The sequence below is a fragment of the Desmodus rotundus genome, chromosome 6 (genome assembly GCF_022682495.2).
Source record: "Desmodus rotundus isolate HL8 chromosome 6, HLdesRot8A.1, whole genome shotgun sequence".
NCBI classification, from domain to species: Eukaryota; Metazoa; Chordata; class Mammalia; order Chiroptera; family Phyllostomidae; genus Desmodus; species Desmodus rotundus.
Genome location: NC_071392.1, coordinates 83,968,498 through 83,992,663, shown reverse-complemented (window position 1 = coordinate 83,992,663; position 24,166 = coordinate 83,968,498). Strand labels below are relative to the sequence as shown.

At 47.2% G+C, this 24,166-nt stretch overlaps 2 protein-coding genes across 4 annotated transcripts in view; both read left to right on the top strand.

Annotated features, from left to right (window-relative positions):
- DENND2A (DENN domain containing 2A) overlaps positions 1–24,166 on the top strand; it is a 90,587-nt gene that overhangs the window by 21,564 nt on the left and 44,857 nt on the right. For 2 of the 3 annotated variants that reach the window (XM_045191189.2, XM_024555131.4), the window contains exons 2-5: positions 3,098–3,199; positions 6,261–7,412; positions 21,861–21,988; positions 23,986–24,107. In XM_045191189.2, the coding sequence (XP_045047124.2) occupies positions 3,098–3,199; positions 6,261–7,412; positions 21,861–21,988; positions 23,986–24,107 (1,504 nt within the window). The remainder of the gene's footprint in view (positions 1–3,097; positions 3,200–6,260; positions 7,413–21,860; positions 21,989–23,985; positions 24,108–24,166) is intronic. The other variant, XM_053926922.1, reaches the window with a different exon arrangement.
- On the top strand, positions 9,474–9,734 carry LOC112299900 (protein S100-A10-like). Its single transcript, XM_024555132.1, has one exon. It carries the CDS (start codon positions 9,474–9,476, stop codon positions 9,732–9,734), a length of 261 nt encoding a protein of 86 aa, XP_024410900.1.

The window sequence follows — 24,166 nt, the reverse complement described above, 5'->3', positions numbered from 1 at the left end:
CCTTCCCCGTGGCTGAAACATGTTCAGATTGGTTTTCTAGCAGTCTCTAAAGCAGTGACGTCCGAGCTTTTTGTAGGTGACTTTGACAGTAGCATTTTTGTACACCATGCGTCACCTCCCCTGTTGCTGCCGTAGAAACCCTGCCGGAGGTGACAAGAAGGAGGTCGTCACTGTCAGAAAATAGTTCTGTCCTGCAACCCTAGACCTATGAAGTGACATAGAAGTTTATCATGGTAATTTGAGTCACAGAGTACTCCTAAGTAGCAGATTAAACTAGGCTTGTCACCTAATTAATGACTTTTAACATCAGAGACAAAAAGGGAGGGTCAAAGTTTTGTGGGAGAAGCATTCTCCATCCCTCTGTGAATTCAGAACAGCTTGTGGGCTGATTTCCGGGCTTCTGTGCTCCCTCAGTTCCTGAGTCCCACTGAACCTGCTCTTCTGTCCTACATCATGTGGACAGCTCTTTCTCTGGAGACCCTGCTTTGAGTACCGAAGTGTTACTGCCCCATGGAAAGCGAGTTTACTTACGTGCCACGTTGTTTAATTGTTCCTATTTGTTAGTATTTTCTTTTTCTTTTAAAGGTTTTATTTTATTTTATTTTTTTTAGAGAGAGGAGAAGGGAGGGAGAGATGGAGAGAAACAGCAGTGTGTGGTTGCCTCTTGCATGCCCCCTACTGGGGACCTGGCCGGCAACCCAGGCATGTGCCCTGATCGGGAATCGAACCAGCAACCCTTTGGTTTGCAACTCACGCTCAATCCACTGAGCTACACCAGCCAGGGCTATTATTTTATTTTTCCATTACAGTTTGCACTCAACACTACTTTGTATTAGTTTCAGGTGTACAACACAACAGATAGACATAGTGTTCCTTTAAGTGTTTCTTGATCTTTAACCTCAAAGTGCATATGTAGTTCTCTGTGCTTCGTACACAGTGGGCTTTGTCCCTTTTGGAAAAGTTATGGCTTCCTGGGAATTATAGGGCAGCTGTTCCCTTGGGGAGAGAGCTGGATGGCAGAACTGATCGTGACCCGGGCACCGTCCTGGGTGCTGTCCCTGAAGGCAGAGACCATGTCTTCCTCATCTTGCGTCCCCAGAACATCCTGCACAGGGCCTGGCACCTATTCACAGAGCTGGTGAAAGAGGACGCCAGCTCAAAAGAAGGGCGTGGGTAGGGAGAGTGGTGCCCACATGGAACAGGGCTGTGTCACAGTGGGTTTGGTCTGCGTGGAGACAGTGCCAACTCCAGGCGGGCGGGCAGGCGTCAGGGAGTGGCCACTATCCTTGACCTCCGGTGGGCCCTCTGCCAGATGTAGGACAGAAGAGCAGTGTCTGCCAGCCCAGCCAGATGGAGAGGCCCCAGAAGCTTTGCGGAGCATTGTTTGAGAGGGGCAGTGAGTTCCTTCCTGTCCCTAAAAGGCCTTTCAGGGCTCTCCTCCATTAGGGGACGGGAGAGCCCTGGGGCCTGGCTTCTTGAAAGAACTGGGCTTGCTTTCAGCATTGACCTACCCCAAATGCAGGATGCTGCCTCACTGGGCCAGGGGACAGCTGAGCCCACGGGCAGGCCTCAGCTCCATCCCCTTCCACGTACACAGTTTCTGGGACCTATCTGTTCCCTTCCGTGATTCCGTGATTTATTTTTTAGTTCACTGGTCCCTAACCTCTCTCTTTTTAGTATATGTGCTGCCAAAGCAAGCACACGTCCCTCTTCCTAAGTTGCTGCCCATGATCATTGTCTTTTTCTTTTTCTCCCTCCGACCTTCCTCTCTTTGTTCCCCAGAGTTACATGCATGTGTTGAAGCCCAACGCTTAGAGTTCTTGGGGGAAGGGACGCCCAGGCCAGGACCTTGGACAGCCACCTGCCACCTGGCGGATGAGCCATCTTGGCAGTGAGGGTGGGAATCTTGGAAATGTGAGGTGGTGATGGGAGAGGGATTCCCTGGAGGTTCAGTGGAAAAGGACGTGAATCTCCAGTATCTGGTACTCCTTGAACTTCTAGTCAAGCAGTTACCTCCTCTCCCTCAGGAGGGACTGGTCCTGTGGTGTTCATGCTTTACGTGCTTGGCATTCTCCACGGGTCTCATCTCCCTAGCCACGCCCACCTGTGCAGTGTCCATTTGTCCTCCTGCCGGGAGACACGGATTACTGTAGGAACTCGCTATTGAAATACTAATTCCTTTTTTAAAAAAATCTTACTTATTTTTACAGAGAGGGTAAGGGAGGGAGAAAGAGAGGGAGTGAAACATCTGTGTGTGTGTTAGAGAAACATCAATTGGCAGCCTCCCGCACCCAATCCTGACTGGGAATCAAACTGGCGACTTTTCTGTTTGTGGGATGATGCCCAACCAACTGAGCCACACTGCTCAGGGCTGAAATAATACTTCTGAATCGGCTACCTCAGTCCATTTAGATGTCAGACACCCGAGGGTGCCTTATAAAACTGCTACTGCGGCGGTGAGGCTGCTGCTTTGGTGCCCTCACGGCCACTGCCATCTGTCAGGTGTGAGATGCCCGCCCAGTGGGGTTCCTGGGTTAGCCAGCACCGTCTCCTAGTCTTCATTAGTCTTGACGGATGACCTAGTGGCCAGTCGGTCCCTCCTCTTGGGTTTGGAGTCACTGGGAAAAGCTCTCTCTGCGGGACTCCCGAGCCAAGGGCAGTGTGGGCATACACCTGGCTGCCTGCCCTCCGGGCCAGCAGGAGACTAGAAGACTTCTGTGAGGATATTCACACTTTGGGAGGCAGTTTATTTCTTGTTTCAAATAAAGGAGTAGCAGCTCTCCCCGTCTTTGAGGGCTCTCCATTCACCACAGGTTCTTACAGAGGCTGAAGAAGTATCAGGTTGTGCTGGTATTTGTTTTGCTTCCTGAGGCTGCGTGTTTTCTTGTATATGTACACACACGTATACGCACGTGCGAGAAGAGATTTGGCGTGGGGTCTGAATCTGGGTGGACCTCGGGATTCTGTGCCCTTGTCCCCCCTCCTGGGCCAGGGATTCTGCATGGTGCGTTCCTGTCCCCCTGCACTCCTGGATGGAATCCATCCGGGGTAACTAGAATGGGGTGTGGCTCACTGAGTGCGATCCCTGTCCCCCCAGGCGATTTGGACCTCCTCTCCGTGCTGACACGATGACCGTGTGCAGGCCGGCCAAGGGCAGCCCCAGCCAGACTGAAAACCTGAGCTACAGATTGGCTGACAGGTGAGAACTTTCTTCCCCGAGAGTGAAGAACTTGGCCCAGATTCTCAGTCTCCTTCCTTTCTCCGCTGCCTTTTTCTGCTCACTAACCCCACTTCCTGGCACCAAGGACGAGTTCTTTTCTGAGTGGTTGTGCTGAGCCTCCTGCACATTATCTCCATGCGAGGTGCTCAGTGAAGAACCTGAGACCAAAGTGGTCAGGGGAAGGTCTGACCAGCACCCAGTGCATTGAGAGGATGATCCCAGGACCACTGCAGGCAATGTCCCCACTTACACCTTCCAGCCCAGGGTTTATTTTCCTAACTCCTAGAATGCACAGGTATTGCAGTTATCAGTGAGCCCTGAATCTTTGCAGCTGCGTCTGTCCACGTAGCCATCTCTCCCCATCTTGTATTAGCAGGACTGTTTGCTCCCCAGATGTTCCTCAGATACTCCCTCTCACATTCTGCAAAGCAGCTGGCCGTCACGGAGCGGTTTGCAGCTGTAGAGCCCCTCCTGGGCCACGCAGTCCTGGAGACAGGCCCTCAAGAAGTTCTTGGGAGCAGCAGCTACGGGAAGAAGGCTCTCTGCCCTAGGTTTCATCATTCTTGCTGCTCTTGCTTGAGCTTTGTTAGTCAGGCGTGACCTTCCGGCAAGGCATCTTTCCTTTTCAGTTTGCAGATGGGGCCTCTGTCATTGTGAGGTCCTGCCAGATGTTTGGGACCTTAGACAATAACTGTCATCATTAACTGACACTAGTTACCATTTACTAATGTCCAGCTTCATAATGTATGTACTCTGGGCATATTACATATATTAACTCATTCATTTATTCATATAATAAATATTCAGTGACTGCCTGTTAAGTACTGGTCACAGCAAACAAGATAAATTAGGCCTCTGTACTCCTAAAGTTCCAGCCTAGACAAAGGAAATAGGGTGCTTACATTAAGATGAAAAAAAAGGAGCCAAAATTCAAACCCAGGTCCCTCTGACTCTAAAACCATGTATTTATCTGCTGTCAATATTGTTTAACAGTATGTATGATACTAATTATATATGATATCACTTATCACTAAGCATGCACTAACCTGAACTGTGGGGTTCTCTTCCTCCCTCCCTCCCTTCCTCCTTCCTTTCCTTCCTCCCTTCCTCCCTTCCTTTCAGAGGAAAAGGGAAGGAGAAGGAGGGAGAGAAACATCGATGTGAGAGAGAACTCGGATCAGTTGCCTCTCCCATGCCCCCAACTGGGGACCATACCACAACCCATGCATCTGCCCTGACCAGGAATTGAACCGGTGACTTTTCAGTTTGTGGGACGGTACCCACCCCACTGAGCCACACCGGCTGGGGCCTGAACTGTGTTTTTACATCTGTCCTATCTCTTCATCTCACTTCTAGCATGGTGAGAGCAAGGACTTTAACTTCCGACTTTTGAGTTCTCAGTAAAATACCAACAAAATGATTCTGATTCCAGTTTCCACTAAATCTAAATTCATGCCAATGGCCTCAGTGGTGACAGGACAGTTAAAAAACATGTTTCTTTTCTGTAAGCACTCTGTTATGGGTGCTAATTGTTTATTGAAATAAGGAATTCGACTTTGGTAGCCATATTTAACATATGAAAATGTGTTTGCAATTTCACAAGTTTTGAATTTATGTTGAACAACCAAGAATAGCAACACAGCTCATGAGCTAATGTCTCTGTGGGGAGAAGTCTTCACATAAACAACTGTTCGTCTTCGGACTAGAAAGCTAAATAGTCTCAGGGTGCGTGAAATTGCTAATTATTCTTTCCTCGTGTGAACCTTACTGGGGTGTCAGAATTACTCCGCAGCCTGATGTATCCGTTCGGAAAGTGTGCACCGTGAAGCTGGCCCGAGCATGTTTGCTAATCTTGACACATCCCAGGTCCCAGTGTTCCGTCATGGTCTGTGCTGGTGGAAGAGTTTTACATTTCAAAACACAGATACTCCCGTTCTCAGTAGACTAGCTTAAAAACGTTTTTCTGACTTTCTTCCACAATAATTTCCAACATCTTCATGACACTAGTCTCCTAAGAGCACGTTTGGAGACGTGTATCCCCACGTGGACATTCTAGGCCAGAACTTTCTGGAGTGGAGGAAATGTTCTACACCATCTGGTACAGTAACCGTTAGCCGCATGTGGCTGCTGAGTGCTCGACACGTGGCTGGTGCAGTTGAGGACCTGAAGCTTTAATTTAGTTTGATTGCAATTTCAGGAGTCACATGTGGCTAGTGGCCACTCTATTGGACAGTGCAGTTCAAGGCCACCCATGGAATCTGGATCCACCTGCTGATTCACTCGCTCATTCACGCAACAAAGATTTATTGGCCGCCAACTCCGCTAGGTGTTGTTCTAGGTGCCAGGGAGACAGCAGTAGCCAAAACAGGCTAAATTTGAAACAAAACAACCCCTGTCCCCACGGAGAGGCCACTCTCCACATTCTAAAGGAGGTTTAATTCCAGTGCAGCCAGTCATGTGTCCCTACCGAGTCAAATCAGGACAACTTATCAAGCCCAGAATTAGCTCCACTTTATAGCCCATGTCATTGTTTTAATTTTTAAGTAGTCATTACAAAGGTTTATCCATTGACTAAACAAGCACAGGAAACTTAGACTATACTCTTTGATCTCATGACCTTTCTCCTATTTTTATCAGGGGAAAAAAGCTAATAATAATAGTAGCCACCACTTCTTGGGCATTTATGACATGCTGTATGCTCTATGCAGGCTAGCTCATTCAGTGTTTACAGTCACCCTGTTAGGTGTGTTACTATTATTCCTATTTTACAGGTGAGGATTTAGAGAAGTTAAGCAGTTTGCCCAAGGTCACAGAGCTGGCCAGTGGTTGAATTAGGATTTAAACCCCAGTGTGCTGGACTCCAAAACCCAATAGCTCCATGATATCTCCCCAAGAAAAATATGTGGTTTTCTAATGGTGGTCTCAATGTTTGGGATGTGCAATTAGCTTAGAACATTTATATCTAAGTTCTGGGAAATCTCTATGACCCGCCAAGAACAGTAAATAAGTCCCTCACCCAGTGTTTATTTTTCTTGTCCAGGGTCAAGGTGGAGGGCCCAGAGGCTGGGGAAGACCGTCGAAGGCAGCCCTTTAGGCCCTCCATTCCTTTCCTAGAGACTGATCGGGACTCACGCCTCCGACGAAGCCCTCTGGAAAGCCTCAACAACCTGATGCTAAAGTCAAGAGTAGACTGTTTTCAGCAGAACATGATCAACTCAAATATGATCATCAGCGACCCAGCTTCAGGTCTCAGTGCTAAAGAAGCCAGCAGGGCTGGCAGGAGGCAGCTCAGCAGTGCTCAGGACCCCTGCCCTCCTGCCCGAGGTGGGGCTGGGCACAAGTCCCTCAGCATAAAGGACAAGATATCAGAATGGGAAGGGAAAAAGGAGTTGCCCACCCCTGCACCTGGCAGGAAAGCAGATGGGCAAGAGGATTACCGGGCGTCCTGCGTGATGGAGAGGAGACGTGGTGACAGTGTGGGGACTCGGGTCACAGTGGCTCAGAACGGAACGAGGCTGGAAGGAGAGAGTAAAGAGATCAGGAGGAATGAAGGGGCAGTGGAAGTCAGGGGACGGGACACAGGGCAGAGGCCAGACCGAAGCCAGCCAGCCAGGGAGCCGGCTCCGAGCTTGGGCAGAGGCCGAGAGCTGAGGCTGGGCAAACAGTGCTTTCAGAATGCCAGCCTCTCTGTGCTGAAGCAGGTCAAGAAACTTGAGCAGGCTCTGAAGGATGGGTTGGCAGGGTTGGATCCCCAGTTACCAGGGACTTGTTATTCTCCACACTGCCTGCCAGACAAGACCGTGGAGGGGCCCACCCTAACCAGGAACCGTGGGTGTGGGAGCGGCTCAGAATTCAGGTCCCACCACTTGGACCTAGAAGCCAGGCAGCCTGCCCCCGAGACTGTGGAGGGAAGAAGCTCGTGCAGAAAGCCCTGGGACCAGAGCCTAGAGAGTGTGTATGGGGGCTTCCCTCAAAAACCCTTCATCAACCCCCTGCCCAAACCCCGGAGAACGTTCAAACATGATGGAGAAGGGGACAAGGAAGGGAACCCAGGCACCAGCTTCAGGAAAGATGGAAGGAACCTGCCTCCTCTGCCTACTCTCCCTCCCCCGCCTCTGCCCTCCTCCCCGCCGCCTCCCTCTGTGAACCGAAGACTGTGGAATGGGAGACCGAAGCCAAATGCCGACCACAGGTAGGTGTTGGCGACTGTCCGCTTCAGTAGTGTGTTCTGCGTCACAGCTGTCTGCTTGGCGTAATTGTTTGTTTTTGGTAAACTGATGGGTCTCGTATTAGTTGAGACTTAATAGCTTAGGGTAGTTTATTGACTAAACCAGGACACGTGATAACGGATGCCAGTGTTTTGTGTCTGTTCTCTGTTCTCAAAAAAGAGGATCTGCTTTGAAAAATGACACTTTGGGTGTGATAAGTACGTGCGACTCCGACAGTAACCAGGCGTGCATCGCAAACCTGCTCCAACCTGGCGGCGGTGTTAGTGATGACTGCTAACTGGTGCTCATTCAGCAACTACCACCCCTGCTAGCTCTCGGTACTTTGAGTCTTTCCTGGCTCTTCCTTCCATGTTTTTCCTTGGTATGGGCTCCAGAAACACACTGCCTGAGTGTACCCTGGCCCTATCACAGTCTGTCTGTGTGACCTTGAACAAGTGACTTAACCTCTCGAAGCCTCAGTTTCCCCCTTTATATATAGATGCGCATACTGAATATTTTATAATATTCAAACATGTGAGATAATAAAGCATGTACATGCTTGCTTGTACATGTACAAGCATGTACATGCTGTGCCCTGGAAAGTTTCTTTTATGCTTTGAAACCTAATTTCTAGTCTGTTTCTGTGATGTGGTCATTGGTTGCTACCCATTAATGTGGAAACCAGCTTTAGAGCAAAATGCAAAACAGGTGTCTATATTTACCGTCATCACTTTTTTATTTTTTTAAAGATTTTATTTATTTGTTTTTAGAGAGGGGAAGGGAGGGAGAAAGAGAGGGAGAGAAACATCAATGTGTGGTTGCTTCTCACATGCCCCTCCTATTGGGAACCTGGCCCACAACCCAGACATGTGCCCTGATTGGGAATCGAACTGGTGACCCTTTGGTTTGCAGGCTGCTGCTCATTCCACTGAGCCACACCAGCCAGGGCCCATCGTCACGTCTTCACCTCCTGTTTTTCTCCTTGACCTGCTGCATTTGGGCTTTTGCCACTTATCCCAACACTGCTCTTGACGAAGGCCATCAGCAGCACCTGTCTTGCTACATCCATTGCCAGCTCTCTGTTCTTTTCTTGATTGACCTCTCGGCATTTGAGGAACAGCGGGGGTGTTCCATCTTGAAACACTGTGTTCGCCTGGCTTCTAGATCACCCCTTCCCCGGTAGTCCCGTTTCACTGGCCGCTCCTTCTCTGTATGTCAGAATGCACCCCCCCACCCCCACCCCACATCCATACCTCATCCTAGGGTCAGAACAGGAACTTCGATCTGTCTGCACTCGCTCCCTAAATGACCTCATCCAGTCCCATGGCTTTACATGCCAGTTGCATGCTTATGGCTCCCAGCTCTGTCTCCAGCCCCAGCTCCCTCACCCTGCATCAGGTTTGTATAGTCATCTCCTGCTCGGGTCTCCATTTGGTTAGCTAACAGTTGGGAATTTTTTTTCCATTTATTGATTTTCGAGAAAGGGGAAGAAACATCGGCTTGTCGTTCCACTTATTTATGCATTCATTGGTTGATTCTTGTATGTACCCTGACTGGGGATCAAACCTGCAACCTTGGTGTATCAGGATGATGCTGTATCCGGCCAGGACTAATAGTTTGGACTTAACCATGTCCAAACCTAAATTCTCAATCCAGGCCAACACTAACCATTTCCTCTCAATGTAATTCCCATGTTATTAAATGCTATTGAGCTTTTTGCTTAGGCCAAAAACCTAGGGGCCAACTCCAAGTCTTCTCTTTCTCACATACCCCATCTAACTCATCAGCAAGTCCTTTGGTTCCAGTTTTAAATTCCAGTTACCTTGAATCTGACTACATCTCCTCCACTCCTACCAGCTTAGTCTTCTTGGATCCACCCTCAGTATATTCCTTTCTCAGCGGCCAGGTGAAATTGTCTAGAAATAGAGATTAGACCGTGTCACTTCCCCACTCAACACGGTCTGTTGGGTAGGATTCTTTTGGTTGTAAAAAATCATAATTTCTTGAAGTGATCCTGCCACACCTCCAGCCAGGACCTTACCAGAATGCCATCTCAAATGGAACACGCCATGGAAACCTTGGTGTTCACATTTTACAAAGTTGCTGGGGATAAAGGCCGCTTAAAGGACGACCTGAGAGAGCTCACGGAAAAGGAGCTTCCTGGAGTTTTGGAAAATCATAAAGACCCTGTGGCCACAAATAAAATAACAAAGGACCTGGACCAGTGCCAAGACAGCAGAGTGGGCTTCCAGAGCCTCTTTTCACTAATTGCTGGGCTCACTCTCACGTGCAATGACTATTTTTAGTACACGTGGAGCAGAAGGGAAAAAGCGGAGCAGCTACTTCCGCCCTGATAAAGAGTTCTCCCAGTGGGGTGCTTGAGGAGTCTCTGCCTAACAGCTTCCCCTGTGTGAGGATTTCATGAGCAGATTGGGATCCTTAGAAAATGTACAGATAAAAACCCGCCCCTTTGGACAAGAGAAAGAAAAGCCACTTAAAGCCAGATAAGCTTTTGATTTTTATATTGCTTGCATCCTCTTGGCCTCAGCAAACAAATATCCTTTTTACTTCCTAAAAAAACCCCGTAGTTTCTCATATTCTCTTCTAGGGAAAAAAGTTTGTATATTCTAGAATTTTATATATGTATTTACAGTATATGAAAATTATATCTTTTATTTTTTTAAGATTTTACTTATTTTTAAATTGTCCACTTTTAGCACATCTTTTTTTTTTTAAGATTTTATTTATTTATTTTTAGAGAAGGTAAAGGAGGGAAAAAGAGAGAAACATCAATGTGTGGTTGCCTCTCGTGGGCCCCCTACTGGGGACCTGGCCTGCAACGCAGGCGTGTGCCCTAGACTGGGAATCTAACCGGTGACCTTTCCATTCACAGGCCAACACTCAATCCACTGAGCCACACCAGTCAGGGCTATTTATTTTTATTTATTTATTTTTAGAGAGGGGGAGGGAAGGGAGAAAGAGAGGGAGAGAAACACTGATGTGCGAGAGATACGTTTTTTTGATTGGTTGCCTCTTGCAACCAAATTTTGATTGGTTGCCACTCCCAACTGGGGACCTGGCTCAAAACCCAGGCATGTGCCCTGACTGGAAATCGAACTGGTGACCTTTCGTTTCGCAGGCTGGCACTCAACACAGTGAGCCACACCATCCAGGGCTAAAAATTATATGTTTTAAAAGTGAAAGCATGCAATATATATTCTTTTTTACTCAGGATATCATTGAGATCTTTCAATGTTACCACCTTCCTTTTTTTTACCTCCACCTTTCCATAACTGCCACATTCTTTGCATCACATGGTTGAACCTTGTTTTATGCAGCTGTACCCCTACAGATGGACACTCAGGTTGTTTCCGGTTTACAAATGACGCCGTGATGAGCCACATGTAGCATTAGAGAAGGCTCTAAAGCCAGAGTGCCTCTAGCTCTGCTACTCACTGGCTGGGTGGCACTGGGCAAGCTGCGCAATCTGTCTTGGCCTCATTGTACTTACCTTTAAAGTGGTGATAACCACAATGACCACTTCCTAAGTTGTGAAGAAAATAAGCAAACCATAAAACAAAGCCCAGGATATAATAAATGCTCAGTGTATGTTAGCTATTATTTTTTTTCTGGCTCTCTTTTGCTTAGTTAATCAGGGTATCAATTTCTTTTGCAATACCAATTATTTTAATCTCATACTATATTATGTAGTACAGTTTACAGAGACTTCTCATTGTTGCTCATAATCAGTCTGTTGGTTCTCTTGGACATCCAGCCTATACTGTCATGTCATGAAAAAATGGTCCCTTGGTCTCCTTTTCAATAATTATAAGCCTCTTATTTATTTTATTATTCTTTTTCAAAAATGTCTTCACTTTTCTTTCATGTATTTTTCTAAATGTCTTAAATGTCACTATCAAATTTCACTCACACAAAATGTTATTTTTTATTTTTAAAATTAAAAATACCATTATGGTTAACATATAATATCATATTAGTTTCAGGTATACAACATAGTGATTAGACAATTATATAACCAATGAAGTGATCACCCCAATGAGTCAAGTACCCATCTGACAATTATATGTTAGTTTCTTTTTAAATTTTATTTATTTATTTTTAGGGGGAGGGGAGGGAGGGAGAAAAAGAAGGAGAGAAACACCAGTGTGTGAGAGAAACATCAATTGGTTGCCTCTCACAAGCCCCCAACTGGGGACCTGGCCCACAACCCAGGCATGTGCCCTGACTGGGAATCAAACTGGTGACCTTTCCATTCGCAGGCCAACGCTCAATCCACTGAGCCACACCAGGCAGGTCAATATGTTAGTTTTAATTGGGATTCTTGTATTTGCTAAGCTTATTCCTAAGTAGTTTATCTTTAAAAGATACCTTAAAGAAATTTCTTATTGTTTCTAATAGTTTGTCAGTTGATTCCCTTGGACTTTATATGTATATAGTCATATTGTCTGCAAAGAATTATCACCTCTTTCTTTTTAATTTATACCTCCAAATCCCTCTTCTCACCAAATTGCCCGGGCTGACCCTTTCAGAGCGGTATTAAGTAGCAGTGCTGACAGCCGTGGGCTGGTTATCTCACCCCCAGCACTAATGGGGATGTTTCTAGCGTTCCACTCTCAAGCATGCTTGTTTGAGGTATGTTTTTATGTTATCCAGGCAGTGTTCATTTATATTTCTTTTTTTACTAAGAGCGTTTTTTTTTTAGGTTTTATTTATTTATTTATTTTAGAGAGGGGGAAGGAAGGAAGAAGCACACTGATGTGTGAGAGAAACATTGATCGGTTGACTCTTGTACGCGCACCAGCTGGGACCAAACCAGCAACCCTGGCACGTGCCCTGACCTAGAAGCGAGCTTCAGCCTTTCACTTTGCAGAACAATGCCCAACCAGCTGAGCTACACCGATCGTTTTTTAACTAAGAGTTTTAAAAATCAGGGTTGAATGGTAGATTTTGTCAAATTACTTTTCAGCAACTTTATACAATCAGACAGTTCTCCTTTGACCTATGAATAGTGAATTTATATCTTGATATTAATCCATTCTTAGATTTTTGGGATGAACTCCTATTTGGTCTTGGTTTATTATATTTTTAATTACTGCTTAATTCTCCTTGCTAATATTGTAAGATTTTTGTCTCACTATTCCGTAAATGGGACCGGCCTGGACTTGGTATTTATTTTACTCTCTTTATCAGGCTCTGGTATCAGTGAGGTCTATAGAAGAATGTAGAGAATTCCTTCTTTATGTTCTGAGAAAGTTTCAGTCCACCTCCAACCCTACAACCTTTCCCAAACAAGTGCCAAGCCCAGGCCCTAAATACTCTGGTGATGTTCTGCTCCCGTCCCCGTGCGTCCTAACAGCAGCTCTGCCACACCCTCTCCGGCTGGTCCTCCAGAGAGGCCTACTCTCCCAGAGCAGGTTGATTCTGGGGACCTGGAGCCTGTCATCTGGGTCACCATTGGGAAGACAGGTCAACCTGGCAGACAGTTATTCCCATTATCTCTTCTCTCTTAGCTACCATCTGCTCTTTTAGGTCTTCCAGCATTTTCTTTAAAACCCACTAAAGTTACTTAGTTTCAGTCCAAAGATGAAATTGTTCTTGGCCAGTTTGAATATGGTTGCATCAGCTGTGTTTTAAGAATTTTGGCTTTGGATTTTTCATTTTGTTTAAAATAGTACAATGAGGGTGGTTAGGGCAAGATGTTCACTTTCTGCTCTTAAAAAATAAAGTGTGCTCTTTATTGTGGTCCTATCTCGAAAACAAAACAAAAAAAAAAAAAAAAAGGAAGGAGAAAAAGTAAAGAAAAGGCTCAACTCTGAATTTGGCAGGCTTGCTGCCTTCTCCGAGGCAGGAAAGCCAAGCCAAGGCTGGAGAAAGAAATGATTAAGGACTTTGAGGTTATGAAGGTTTAGAATTACACAGCCAGGCTGTGTGCATTAGAGAACGCATTCAGCTTATTTTCATAGGCCAATTGGTCTGCCTCAGCAGGAGCCAAACCAGTGAATTCAGATACTCAGTTTGAGAAAACGTGTTCTTTCTTTCTCTCTTCTTCTTTTTACCTTTTCTTTTTTTTTCTTCTTCACTCTCCCCTTCTTCCTCTTCTCCTTCCTTTCTTTCTTCCCCTTCTTCTCTCTTTATTCCTCATTTCTCTAAAGCCCCAGGAAATTAAATGCATGGACTGATGCCTTCAATCCTAAAATGGAAATGAGAAACCCTCATGTCCGGAAATTCCAAAGATAAGGTTCCTACGGCAGCATTAGCTCAGTTATGTATGTTTTATGGCATACATTTCATAACGTTGGCAGGAATGCCTTAAATCTGACATTGGACTAGAAACGTTATTATTTTTTAAGTATAAGCAGCATTCTGAATTCACAAGTATCTATATACCCCAAAGGTTTTAACTCAACTTCAGAGTTTTTTAGTTTCATTTGATGATATGACAGTTTTTCGATCATCATGCAACCAAATAACTACATTGACCAAAATTTCGAGGGGTTGTTTTAGCATCATATAGCTTCAACCTTTCCTTGGGGCTTAGCATGAGACTTCTAGAACTTTCTGAGGCCATGACACCTCAGTCATTTTATGGCCACCAAATCAAACTGTGCTGTTACCGATTCCTTCATTTTCATCTTCTCTAGGACTGATAGAGATCTCCATAGCTCTCTAGTTGGGCAGCAACCCTCAGCCATCATCAGTTTAATGGCTAAAGTTCACTTACCGGCCCCCTAACCCTAACCCAACCCTGTCTGTCCCTGTCGTTAGGAGTCAGTCTTAGTCCACATAACATCCATGAGGTAACCCTAACTATTGTGTCTAGAAACTGAATGTTTAAAAGCGTCAGAGGGGCAAATTGATTGAAATTGATAGCAAAGAATTCCTTGAAAGTGCCTGAGAAGCCGGATTTTATAAATGCGTTTATTTCCATAGTAGTTGCACGGGAAAATTGATGGAAGGAAACAGGGCGGTGTTATATATTCTCCATTGGAAGAGTGGCTGTCCTGTCTTAATTCTCACTAGAAGGCAGAAATGGTTGGATTTCAGACACAATGGTGGATGCAGGTAGTTCTTTTTCAGACACTCCTATTTTGGATTCAGGACGGAGAAAAGCAGGAAGCAAGTGTGGGTAGTCACAGTCCTTGATGAAGGAAATACCCAATAGCAGAGCAAGCCAAGAGCTGATGTAAGTAATCTCCTGCTTAACTCCTCGTCTGAACAGCCAGTCACCTGCCTGCCCTTCACCCGGGTGCTGGGGGCTGCGGGGAAGAGAGTCCTGGGCCGTCGAGAAGAGACTCTGGCAGCTGGAGGTGGGTGAGAGACTCAGAGTGAGGCATCCTGCTTTCTAGCCGAGGGTACTGTGGTGTTTTAAGTGGTGGTTAGTCCCCAGGCTCTCTAAGCGTATTTAACCCATGGCTGAAAATAATTCTGGAGGAAATGTGTTCAAAACCATTGACTAAAAATTAACTCTAAGAATACAGTTGCTTTTATTTGTTTATGCCAAAATAAGCATAAATTAAAAGCAGTAAATGTGGCTGTTAAAACCAGCTTTTAAAATACTCATTCACTTATTCAACCAACAAACATTTAAGGTAAACCAGTGTAGTGTTAGACACGGGAATATGGCAATGAACTAGACAGACCGAGACTCCGCCCTCCTGAAACTTACAGCCTACTGACAGAAGTGCGAATGTTCAGGAGGGTATTCAGCCTGTCACGGAAACAGGGCCAACTCGGGGGTAGGGGGCAGTGACACTCAGACTGAGGCCTGAGGTTCCCAGGGAAGGAGGACAGTGGGAGATGGGTGTCCATTTGGGTGTCCGTTTGAGCAGGCGAAGGTCATGGGGCAGGCAAGACTTTGTTCAGCCTGCTGGAGGACCTGAACCGCATGGTGTGGCCAGAGGGGTCAGGGAGGGTGTGACCCTCGAGGTCCTCTGGAGTCAGTGAGCTTCTGAGCCTCTGGAAGAGCCCTGTAGACCAGGCAGGGGTTTGGACCTATTACCTAAGAGGAATAGGAAGCAGTTCAGAAGTTTCAAGAAGGTGAGAGACATTTAATCTGATTTGCATTTTTAAGAGCTTGTCCCCACAGCAGTGTAGACTGGAAAGGCCAGTGACAGGGGCAGTTGAGGGGGTGGGAGGAAGAGTGAGGTTACCGCCCCTGCAACTGGGGCTGCCCTGTGGTGTGACTGCAGTGGGGACTGAGAGAAGGGAGTGGGCTCCAGGTGGAGCTCTTGTGAACTGGTTAGAAGTGGGCAGGAGGAGAGAGGGAGACGTGGACAGGGCTTCCACATTGGAGGCACAAACATTTGGGTGGATGGGGATGGCCTTCGCTGAAACGGCTTTGCTGGAGGAGGCTGTGGACCTCGTCATGGAGTGGGGAATAAGAGTATGAGTTCAATTCTGGATTTGTTCATTTTGAGATTCCAGTGCGTTATCCAAGTGGAGATGTGGGAGGAGCTTTTACATTAGTATTTCATTTACAAAAGATGGGAAAGTCACAAATAACATACAAAATACTACTTGAAATCATACTATTTGGCATTGGTTGTTGAAATTTGAATATTACATGAATTATAACCCACTTCAGCAAACTTAGAGTGAGCCAGTCAGGTCACTCCAGCATTTCTGAAACTAAGAAGCACCCAAATCACATGATAATTGGAAGGCCCGGGAAGCAAACTCAGGCTGAGAGGGAGTTGCACCCCTTCACCAAGCTGTGGGCTCCTCAAAGGCAGGGATGCCTTTGCATCACCAGCTATGCGCTCTTCGTGACCCTCAGAAGGTGCTTATTAACTGTGTGGGCTGGTTGTGGGACGAATGTGGAAATATTTAAACAAGAGCGAAGCCAATTTAGATGTGGTTATCATTAGCCTTTCGAAATTCCTTTCTCTCAAAGTTAATATGTAAATAAAGGCATTAAACTTTTTTTTCAAGTTAAAAAATATTTTTGTAGAAAGGACTTAGCTAAGTGGTTAGATGACTCGTTTAATCACGTTTTTCTTCTTTGGGGAACCTCATCACCTCCCTGAGCCGCAGAACCGGAGCCATCCCCCACCGCCCATCCTGGGAGGCATTTATGCAGATTACAGAAATAGTGCTTAGGAGGAGCTGTGTGACGCCATCACTTGCAAATACCAACACACAACAATGATAAATCAAACTTTGTAACTGGAACTCTCTCCCAGTGACTCAGGAAACTGGGCATGTAAACATTTCTGGTTTCCTCTTGTTTTTTGTATGTCCTGTGGCTTCATGTTGATATAAAATTTTCTTTGGCCCTGGCTGGTATGGCTCAGTAGATTGAGTGCTGACTTGCAAACCAACAGGTTGCTGATTAGATTCTAGTTCAAGGCACACGCCTGGGTTGTGGGCCAGGTCCCCAGTAGGGGGTGTGCAAGAGGCAGCCACACATTGCTATTTCGCTCCCTCTCTTTCTCCCTCCCTTCCCCTTTCTCTAAAAATGAATAAATAAAGTCTTTACAACAATTTTTTCTTTCTCTTTTGGGCTTCCTGCATAGGAACTAGTCACCTGAAAGCCAACGTTTAAATACAGACATGGAGCCCTGGCCAGTGTGGCTCAGTGGACTGAGCATTGACCTGTGAACCAGAGGGTTGCCGGTTGAATTCCCAGTCAGGGTGCATGCCTGGGTTGGAGGCCAGGTCCCCAGTGGGGGGCGCGTGAGAGGCAACCACACATTGATGTTTCTCTCCCTCTCTTTCCCTCTCCCTTCCCCTCTGTCTAAAACTAAATAAATAAAATATTTAAAAATAAATAAATACAGACATGGAGAAATCTTGTGATGAATTCTCTTGCAATTAAATAAAGATTTTTGCAATGTGAATAACGATCTTCTAATCGGCTTTTTTAGGAAGTTTCTAGTTTTTAAAAATTTCATTTTTCTAATGCTATTTAGACTGGTGGTAGGCACCTTTCATGTGTTGGGAGTTAAAGGCAAAGTATAGCTCAACTCTTATATTAGCATCTTGTTCTTGGAACTATGGAAGCATCATAAAAAAACATTCAGGTCCTGGCTTGAGATCCCTGGATGTCTGACAGCGGCAATTTGGATACGGGCTAATCCCGTCCCAGCAAACGCTAGCAGATAGTCCAGGTTGTGTTACATATGTTCTAAGTAAGTGAGCCGCCCGCTGGGACTTGGAGAGCCGAGAGCATGCAAACATCTGTTTTGTTACAGCATTTATTATTAAAACATTTGAATTATCAGATGTTATTTCGTAGGTACTTCATAAAAATTTTTCATTTTAAAATTTGACCTATTCAAATATTGCTTCATAGATGCCTCAAATGAGATTTTTTAAAAATAAGAACAATTATTATAGAGTTCTTGCCACGGCAGAGAACGGCATAGCTGCAGCCCCGTTCTGAAATCAAAGAAAATGCCCACCTCAGCCAGGGTCATGCTCGAGCTGTAGACCGTCAGGGCTTTCCCCGTCGGTAGCGGCCACCTCTCCATCCCTCTGCTGTCAGGAGTGGGGCTTCCTGACATTGTGGCAGAACCTGCTCAGCTCCCAGGGAAGGGGCCCCGCCTGCCCCCTCCTTTTTCTGTGAGGGTTTGTAGCTTCTCTTCAGCACATAATTTAGTTATGTGATGAGGGAACGAGAGGGCCTGCTGGCTGATTCACAGCAACGTGTAATGTGATTTGTATGGAACATTAGTTCAGGTTCGGAACTTCAGACCCTGGAAACTGGGCTCGTTCTGACCCGCGGACTGGCTGCAGCCTTTCTCACGCACTGCCTTGTACTGCAGGCTCCCCTCAGTGCCCCTGCTGTTCCGAGCACCATCTGCAGCAGACTCCTGGTCCACCACTTTCTCCCAGCGTGGCCTTGAGCGGTTCATCAGCCTCTCTCTGAGTCCGTTTGCTCATGCATGAATGTGTACAGTGTGTACAGTGATACTCATTCTTCACAAGGTTGTTGCGAAGCCCAAATGCGCTAACCCCGGTAAAGCCCCTCGTTGGTACTCAGTGCTGTGGAGTGGCTGAGTCTGTGGTCTCACGGACCTCGATTTCTAGCAAATCGAGGGGGTGGGCGCGATGAGCTCTCCAGCTGACAGAGTCTGATGGGCTCACCCAGCAGTCGTGGCCCACTCCAGGCCACCTCACTCTGCTCTCCAGTCAGACGCCTGGCTGATGCCAGCCTGGGACAACAGCAGCCCAGACTGGGAGTCGTTCAGGGTGGGCTCAGAGCACTGCACATTCTCATCCTGGAGAGAGCAGCCCCGACCTGCCCCCCGCATGCCCCCACCATCACCACCCAGGTGGGGTGCCGGTCCGTGGTGATGAAGTCAGAGGTGGAGATATTACGGTTTAGAGCCTAAAGAGGAAAAAAAGCCTTGGGAAGCATCCATAGCTCAGGAAGAGGAAGAGAGCTTCCAGTGACAGCCCAGGAAGTGCTGGGTGGGAGGGGAAGCAGCATGGGGGCAGCCTCGCACCAGGCTTCTCAAACCACCCTAAGGTCCCGTGTGCACGTGTTTGCAATGCTTTGCCAAACACCACTAGTGTAAAGTATAATAAATACCAGAGAAATGGGGTGAAAAAAGACAATAATGTATACAAGCCTCATTTTTAAACAGTGTATTCTATTAGTTACTTAAAAAGTTTCTAAATGCTCACGCTTAATTTCTGTACTTAACCTCATCACGGCCCAGTACTGACAGTTGACACACCAGCCCTGGGCCATGGATTGCACATGGACCAGCCAGCCGCCCTTGCACTATAGAAACTGAGAGGCGTCATGTAAAGAAAAGTGGTGTCGTGTAAGAAAAGGAGCAAGAAAGTGGCTAGGTTTCACCAGAAACTCACTAGTGACGTTTAGGAGAGGCTAGTTTCAGAAGAGGCATGCATAGAGACGCCAGGATGAGAAGATGAGGGAGAGAACAACCTGTGAGCTATGGTAAACTAGAACTTAGACAATCAGAATAGTCTCCACCCAACCCCCGCCCGTCCCCCTGGTTGGAAATGTTGGCAAGGAAGGTGAGAAATAGCAGAACTGCCAGGGTCATTGCTTCAAGTGAAAGTTTTTCAAGATAGAGGAAACCCGAGCGTGTTTAAAGAAAGAGAGGAAGAAACTAGTAAAGAGGCCAAGCGTTAAAATGCAAAAAATCCTCAACGTTTGGGAAGCAGGCTACCAGCCTCTGCCCGGCTCTGCCATCTCATCGCCCGGCACTCTCCGCCCGTGTTCCCCGCAGGCCCGCCTGCTGAATGGCTGTCGTTTCCACAAATGCACCACGTGCTCTGTAGCCACACGACCTTCGCACGTTCCCTTCCCTCTTCTTGGAAAGCCCTTCTTGTCCTTCAGGTCTCAGCCTGGACGAGTGACTTTCTCATTGAGGCCTTCCCTGATGCATCCCGCCAACCTAAACTGAGGCCTCCTTGATGGTCTCATTTGTAGAAGCCTGTTCTTTCCTGTCATTGAACATACACATTTATAATTCTTCTTTTTTTTATCCTTAAACATCAATGTGTGGTTGCCCCCCCCCGTGCACCCACAACTGGGGACCTGGCCCGCAACCCAGGCATGCGCCCCAACTGGGAACCGAACCAGCAACCCTCTGGCTCACAGGCCGGCACTCAATCCACTGAACCACACCAGCCAGGGCCACATTTATAATTCTGTGCCTGAGCTGGCCAAAGGTCTGTCTTCCTCTCTAGAACGTAAGCTCTGGAGGCAGGGACACTTTCAGTCACTCCTCATTTATCAAAAGCTGAGTGCAGGGCCTCCCGCATAGTAAATGCTCAACGTAAAACGTTTGCTGCATAAACTGTAAGAGCTACCACTTGTTGAGTGCTTGTTAGGTGCTGAGGACTTCGCCAACATTCTCCTTTCTGTGCTTTGGACAACCCTATGGGATACTATTTTACAAATGAGGACACTGAGTTTCAGCCTAGTTAAGTGGTTCAGCCAAGGTTAAAAGGCTTGTGAATGAAGGACCCCAGGTCTGCATCCAGTGGGGTACCCTCCCCAGGGGCCAGGGAGAGATTGGAAGTGTGGGTGAAGAAGCAAAGACACTCCACATTTCTAAGCACTCTACGATTTACCATCTGGCATATTCAAAAGACTGTGCTAGACACGTGAACAAAATAAGAGAGCAGAGCCATGCTTCCTGAGCTGTAGCGGGATTGTGCCCCTGGGACCCTATCTGAGGAGGAGGGAAGGGCCAGGACCAAGGCCAGCTGGGGTGTGCGTCCTGTTTAGTGTGGAGGGATTGCATGTCCACCTGAAGTCCCATTCAAGGAAGGCCCAAGTGTACTCAGTAGAAATTCCTGACATCTGCCTAGGCAAATCTGAGTGGGCAGGACTATTCTGTTCTAACTGGGGGGAAACTTCTGGGTTGCTTTGGAGAAGGAGAAGGGGGGAGGGAGAGAAGAAAAGCAGGGGAGGCAGAGTGAACCTGTGAGGTGGCTGATGTTTCATATGTTGCGCAATAGGACGCACCTCATGACTTCCCACGTGTTCAGTAAAGTTACAAAAACCATGGAAACTCAAGGTGAGAGACTGTGTCTGGAAGAGAGATCCGGTGGGCTGGTAGAAAGCCGTGGAGTGAGCCAGACAGCAGACGGAGACGGGCCGAGTTTGCACAGACACCTGAGGGGTCGGGTGGGGCGGCTCACGGCCTCTGGGTTTCATTCTGATGATGACCACGCACATGGTGCGAGTGGGGAGGGGCCCAGGCCTCTGGTCCGCTCTGCACTGGCCACCCCTGCTCTTCTCCAGTTATTAACGTGTGTGTTCTCTAAATATTGTGGAACATTTGAAAAGTCCAGGAGAGAAAAAGTGAAGAGAAGCCAAGAACCATCCCTCAGTCCTGAATGAACTTCAGATAGCAGCTAGTGTATTTTACTTTCTTCTTTTTATTTTCTTTGTATATGTTTGCTTACAGAGTTGGGACTTGCCCTGGCTCGTGTGGCTCAGTGGATTGAGCACCAGCCTGTGAACTGAAGGGTCCCTGGTTCAATTCCTGGGCAGGGCACATGCCTGGGTTGCAGGCCAGGTCCCCTGCTGGGGACGCTTGAGAGGCAACCATGTATCTCTCACACACTGATGTTTCTCTTCCTCTCTTTCTCCCTCCCTTCCCTTCTGTCTAAAAAAGTAAATAAATAAAATCTTTTAAAGAAAGTCGGGACTGCATTGTGTGTGTGTGTGTGTATATATATATACATATATATATACACACACTTTGCTACCTTATTTGGCATAATAGCATAAACATTCTTTCAAGTCAAAGCCACATCTGATATTTGAGGAGCTTTATACCTTCTTTCAAAAACTAGAGTTGATTTCAGTAATAGGGATTTTTGCAGGAAAAAACAAATTTTTTCAGTGTATATTCTCTGAACCAGCCCAGTTTGACTTGATTCTTGTTTTTCTTTCCCTCCCACTTGACACAACCCAGGAAGTCCTATGAGTTTGAGGACCTGCTGCAGTCTTCCCTGGAGAGCAGCAGGGTCGACTGGTACGCACAGACTAAGCTGGGGCTCGCGCGCACTTTATCAGAGGAGAACGTCTACGAAGACATTCTAGGTAAGAGGCCAAAAAGTCCGTGTGTGGGAGTGAGTCTGACTCCATGAAAGGGGAGAGAAGAAATGGGGCTGGGGGCTTGGAACACACACACACACACACACACACACACACTCGAAGACATCCAGGTGCTCCAGGGAATGAGAGAGCAGGTAGGTGAGTGGAAGAGCGGCCCACGGTGGAGTAGGTGAGAGGTGAGAGAGCATGGGGCTGGGGGAGAGAAGGGCTGTGATGATCGGCGGCCAGGAGGTGGCCAGGAGGTGGCGTGGCTTGCTCTGGAGAGCTGGAGCCTCCAGACCCATGACTGAATCTCAGCTCTGCTACTTATTAGCTGTATGACACTGAGCTGGTGACGTCACATCTCTTAGCTTCAGTTCTCTCATCTGCATACCAAGGCTGATGATAGCTACCTTATGGGGTTGTTTGAGGACTGGAGAAAATGGTATGTAAAATGCCTGACTTAGAACGGATGCTCTGTAAGTCGCAGGGATCCCTGAATAAAAGAAAACTAAAGGACACCATACTCTTTATGAAACCGGAGGAGTGTGGCAGTAACAGGTCATCAAAATTCACACTAAATTGAATGTCTGCTGTTGAAAAAGCAACGTCAGCCTAGCTCTGGAGAACTCTCTCGGATTCCAAAGTTGGGTTCAGCTTCTCGGAGTCTGTGTGTCTTTAAATGCAGGGAGTTAGCTCAGCCCTAAGAAAAGAAGAAGCTGTGCTGGTGTTTGCAACAATGCGGATGGACCTTGATAATGTCATGCTAAGCGACATAAGTCAGACAGAAAAAGGGAAGAATCATATGGTTTTACGCATATGTGGGCTATAAAACTGAAAGCAGTACAGGAACAAAGAAAACAAAAAACTCACAGACACGGACAACAGTCCGGGGGTTACCAGAGGGAAGAGGGTGGGGCTGGGGAAGTTGCAAAGGTAAAGGGGGTCAAATACACTCATAAGTATGGTGAGAGAAAATGATTGGACTTTGGTCAGCGGACACACAATACAGTATACAGCTGACGTATCACAGAATTGTACACTCAAAACCTACATAATCTTTTTAACCAAGGTCGCCCCAATAAATTTAATAAAAATTTTGCAAAATAAATTTGGTGAGTTACAGTGTCTTCAGGGAAGGCCCCAGTTTCAGTGGGGTGTAAGCTCAGAGCAGCATCTGCTTGTTGGGGATAGGGCTGGGGGTGGGGGAAGAAACCCACGTGTGTCCATGTGGAAGGGGCAGGCAGGGCACACACGTACACGCACATAGCCAATCCCGGGACACGAGCATGGAGGGAGGGCATATACTTAGCTGAGCTCCTTGCATTGCACCACGGACTGTTGGAACTGCTGTGTCCCAGCTGTGGAGAGGGGTTCCTGCCAGAGCTGCAGGCTTCCCAAATCCAGAGGTGTGATCTGGACCCCCCTCAGCAGTGTATATACCTGGCAGGGAAGCTCTCCCTTAGACGAGCAGGAGGCCCAGATGAAACAATAGAGAGTTTGCTGCTTCATGTCACCAGAACTGGCTTTTCTTGCTCGTTTCTCATCTCTCAGGTTAGCTCCATTCTCAGCAGGTTTCCCATGATCAGCTCCCTGGAGGGAGCGTCCGTACCCTGCAAGTCCCCGCAAAGGTCCCAGGGCTCACTCCGACTGGATCAGTGTAGGTCCCTCGTTCACCTGCAGAGCCCGGGAGTGCCTTGCGGTGATTGGCTTAGACTTGGGGTGTGAGTCCTTCCTGGCCCTGGCTGCTGAGGCAGGGACTCGGGAAACTCTGATTGGCTCGAGTCCTGAAAGTGGAGTGAAGTTAATCTCGAAGGCCTAACAACGGGGAGACAGGGAGTTACTCCTGTGACAATCAGGGTCTCTTACCAAGAGGAAAGATGAACAGGTAGGGTAGCAAGACTTCAGAAAGCCCCACGAGGAGAGGCCAGGATGTTGGGTAGACCCAATGAGGGAAGCTTCCTCGGTGTTCCCCGTTCCTGACCTGCTGCCTTTGACCACAGATCCACCGATGAAGGAAAACCCTTATGAGGATGTTGAATTGCATGGTCGCTGCCTGGGAAAGAAGTGTGTCTTGAATTTTCCTGGTTCTCCCACCTCTTCCATCCCTGACACATCCACCAAGGTATGAGCCCCCAAGGGAGTGTTGGGGAATGAGGGGTCCCAGCCCCACGGCCTTGAGCA

Bases quoted from the DNA above. Each gene is read 5' to 3' on its own strand.
- LOC112299900 (XM_024555132.1), top strand. From the start codon at position 9,474: ATGCCATCTCAAATGGAACACGCCATGGAAACCTTGGTGTTCACATTT.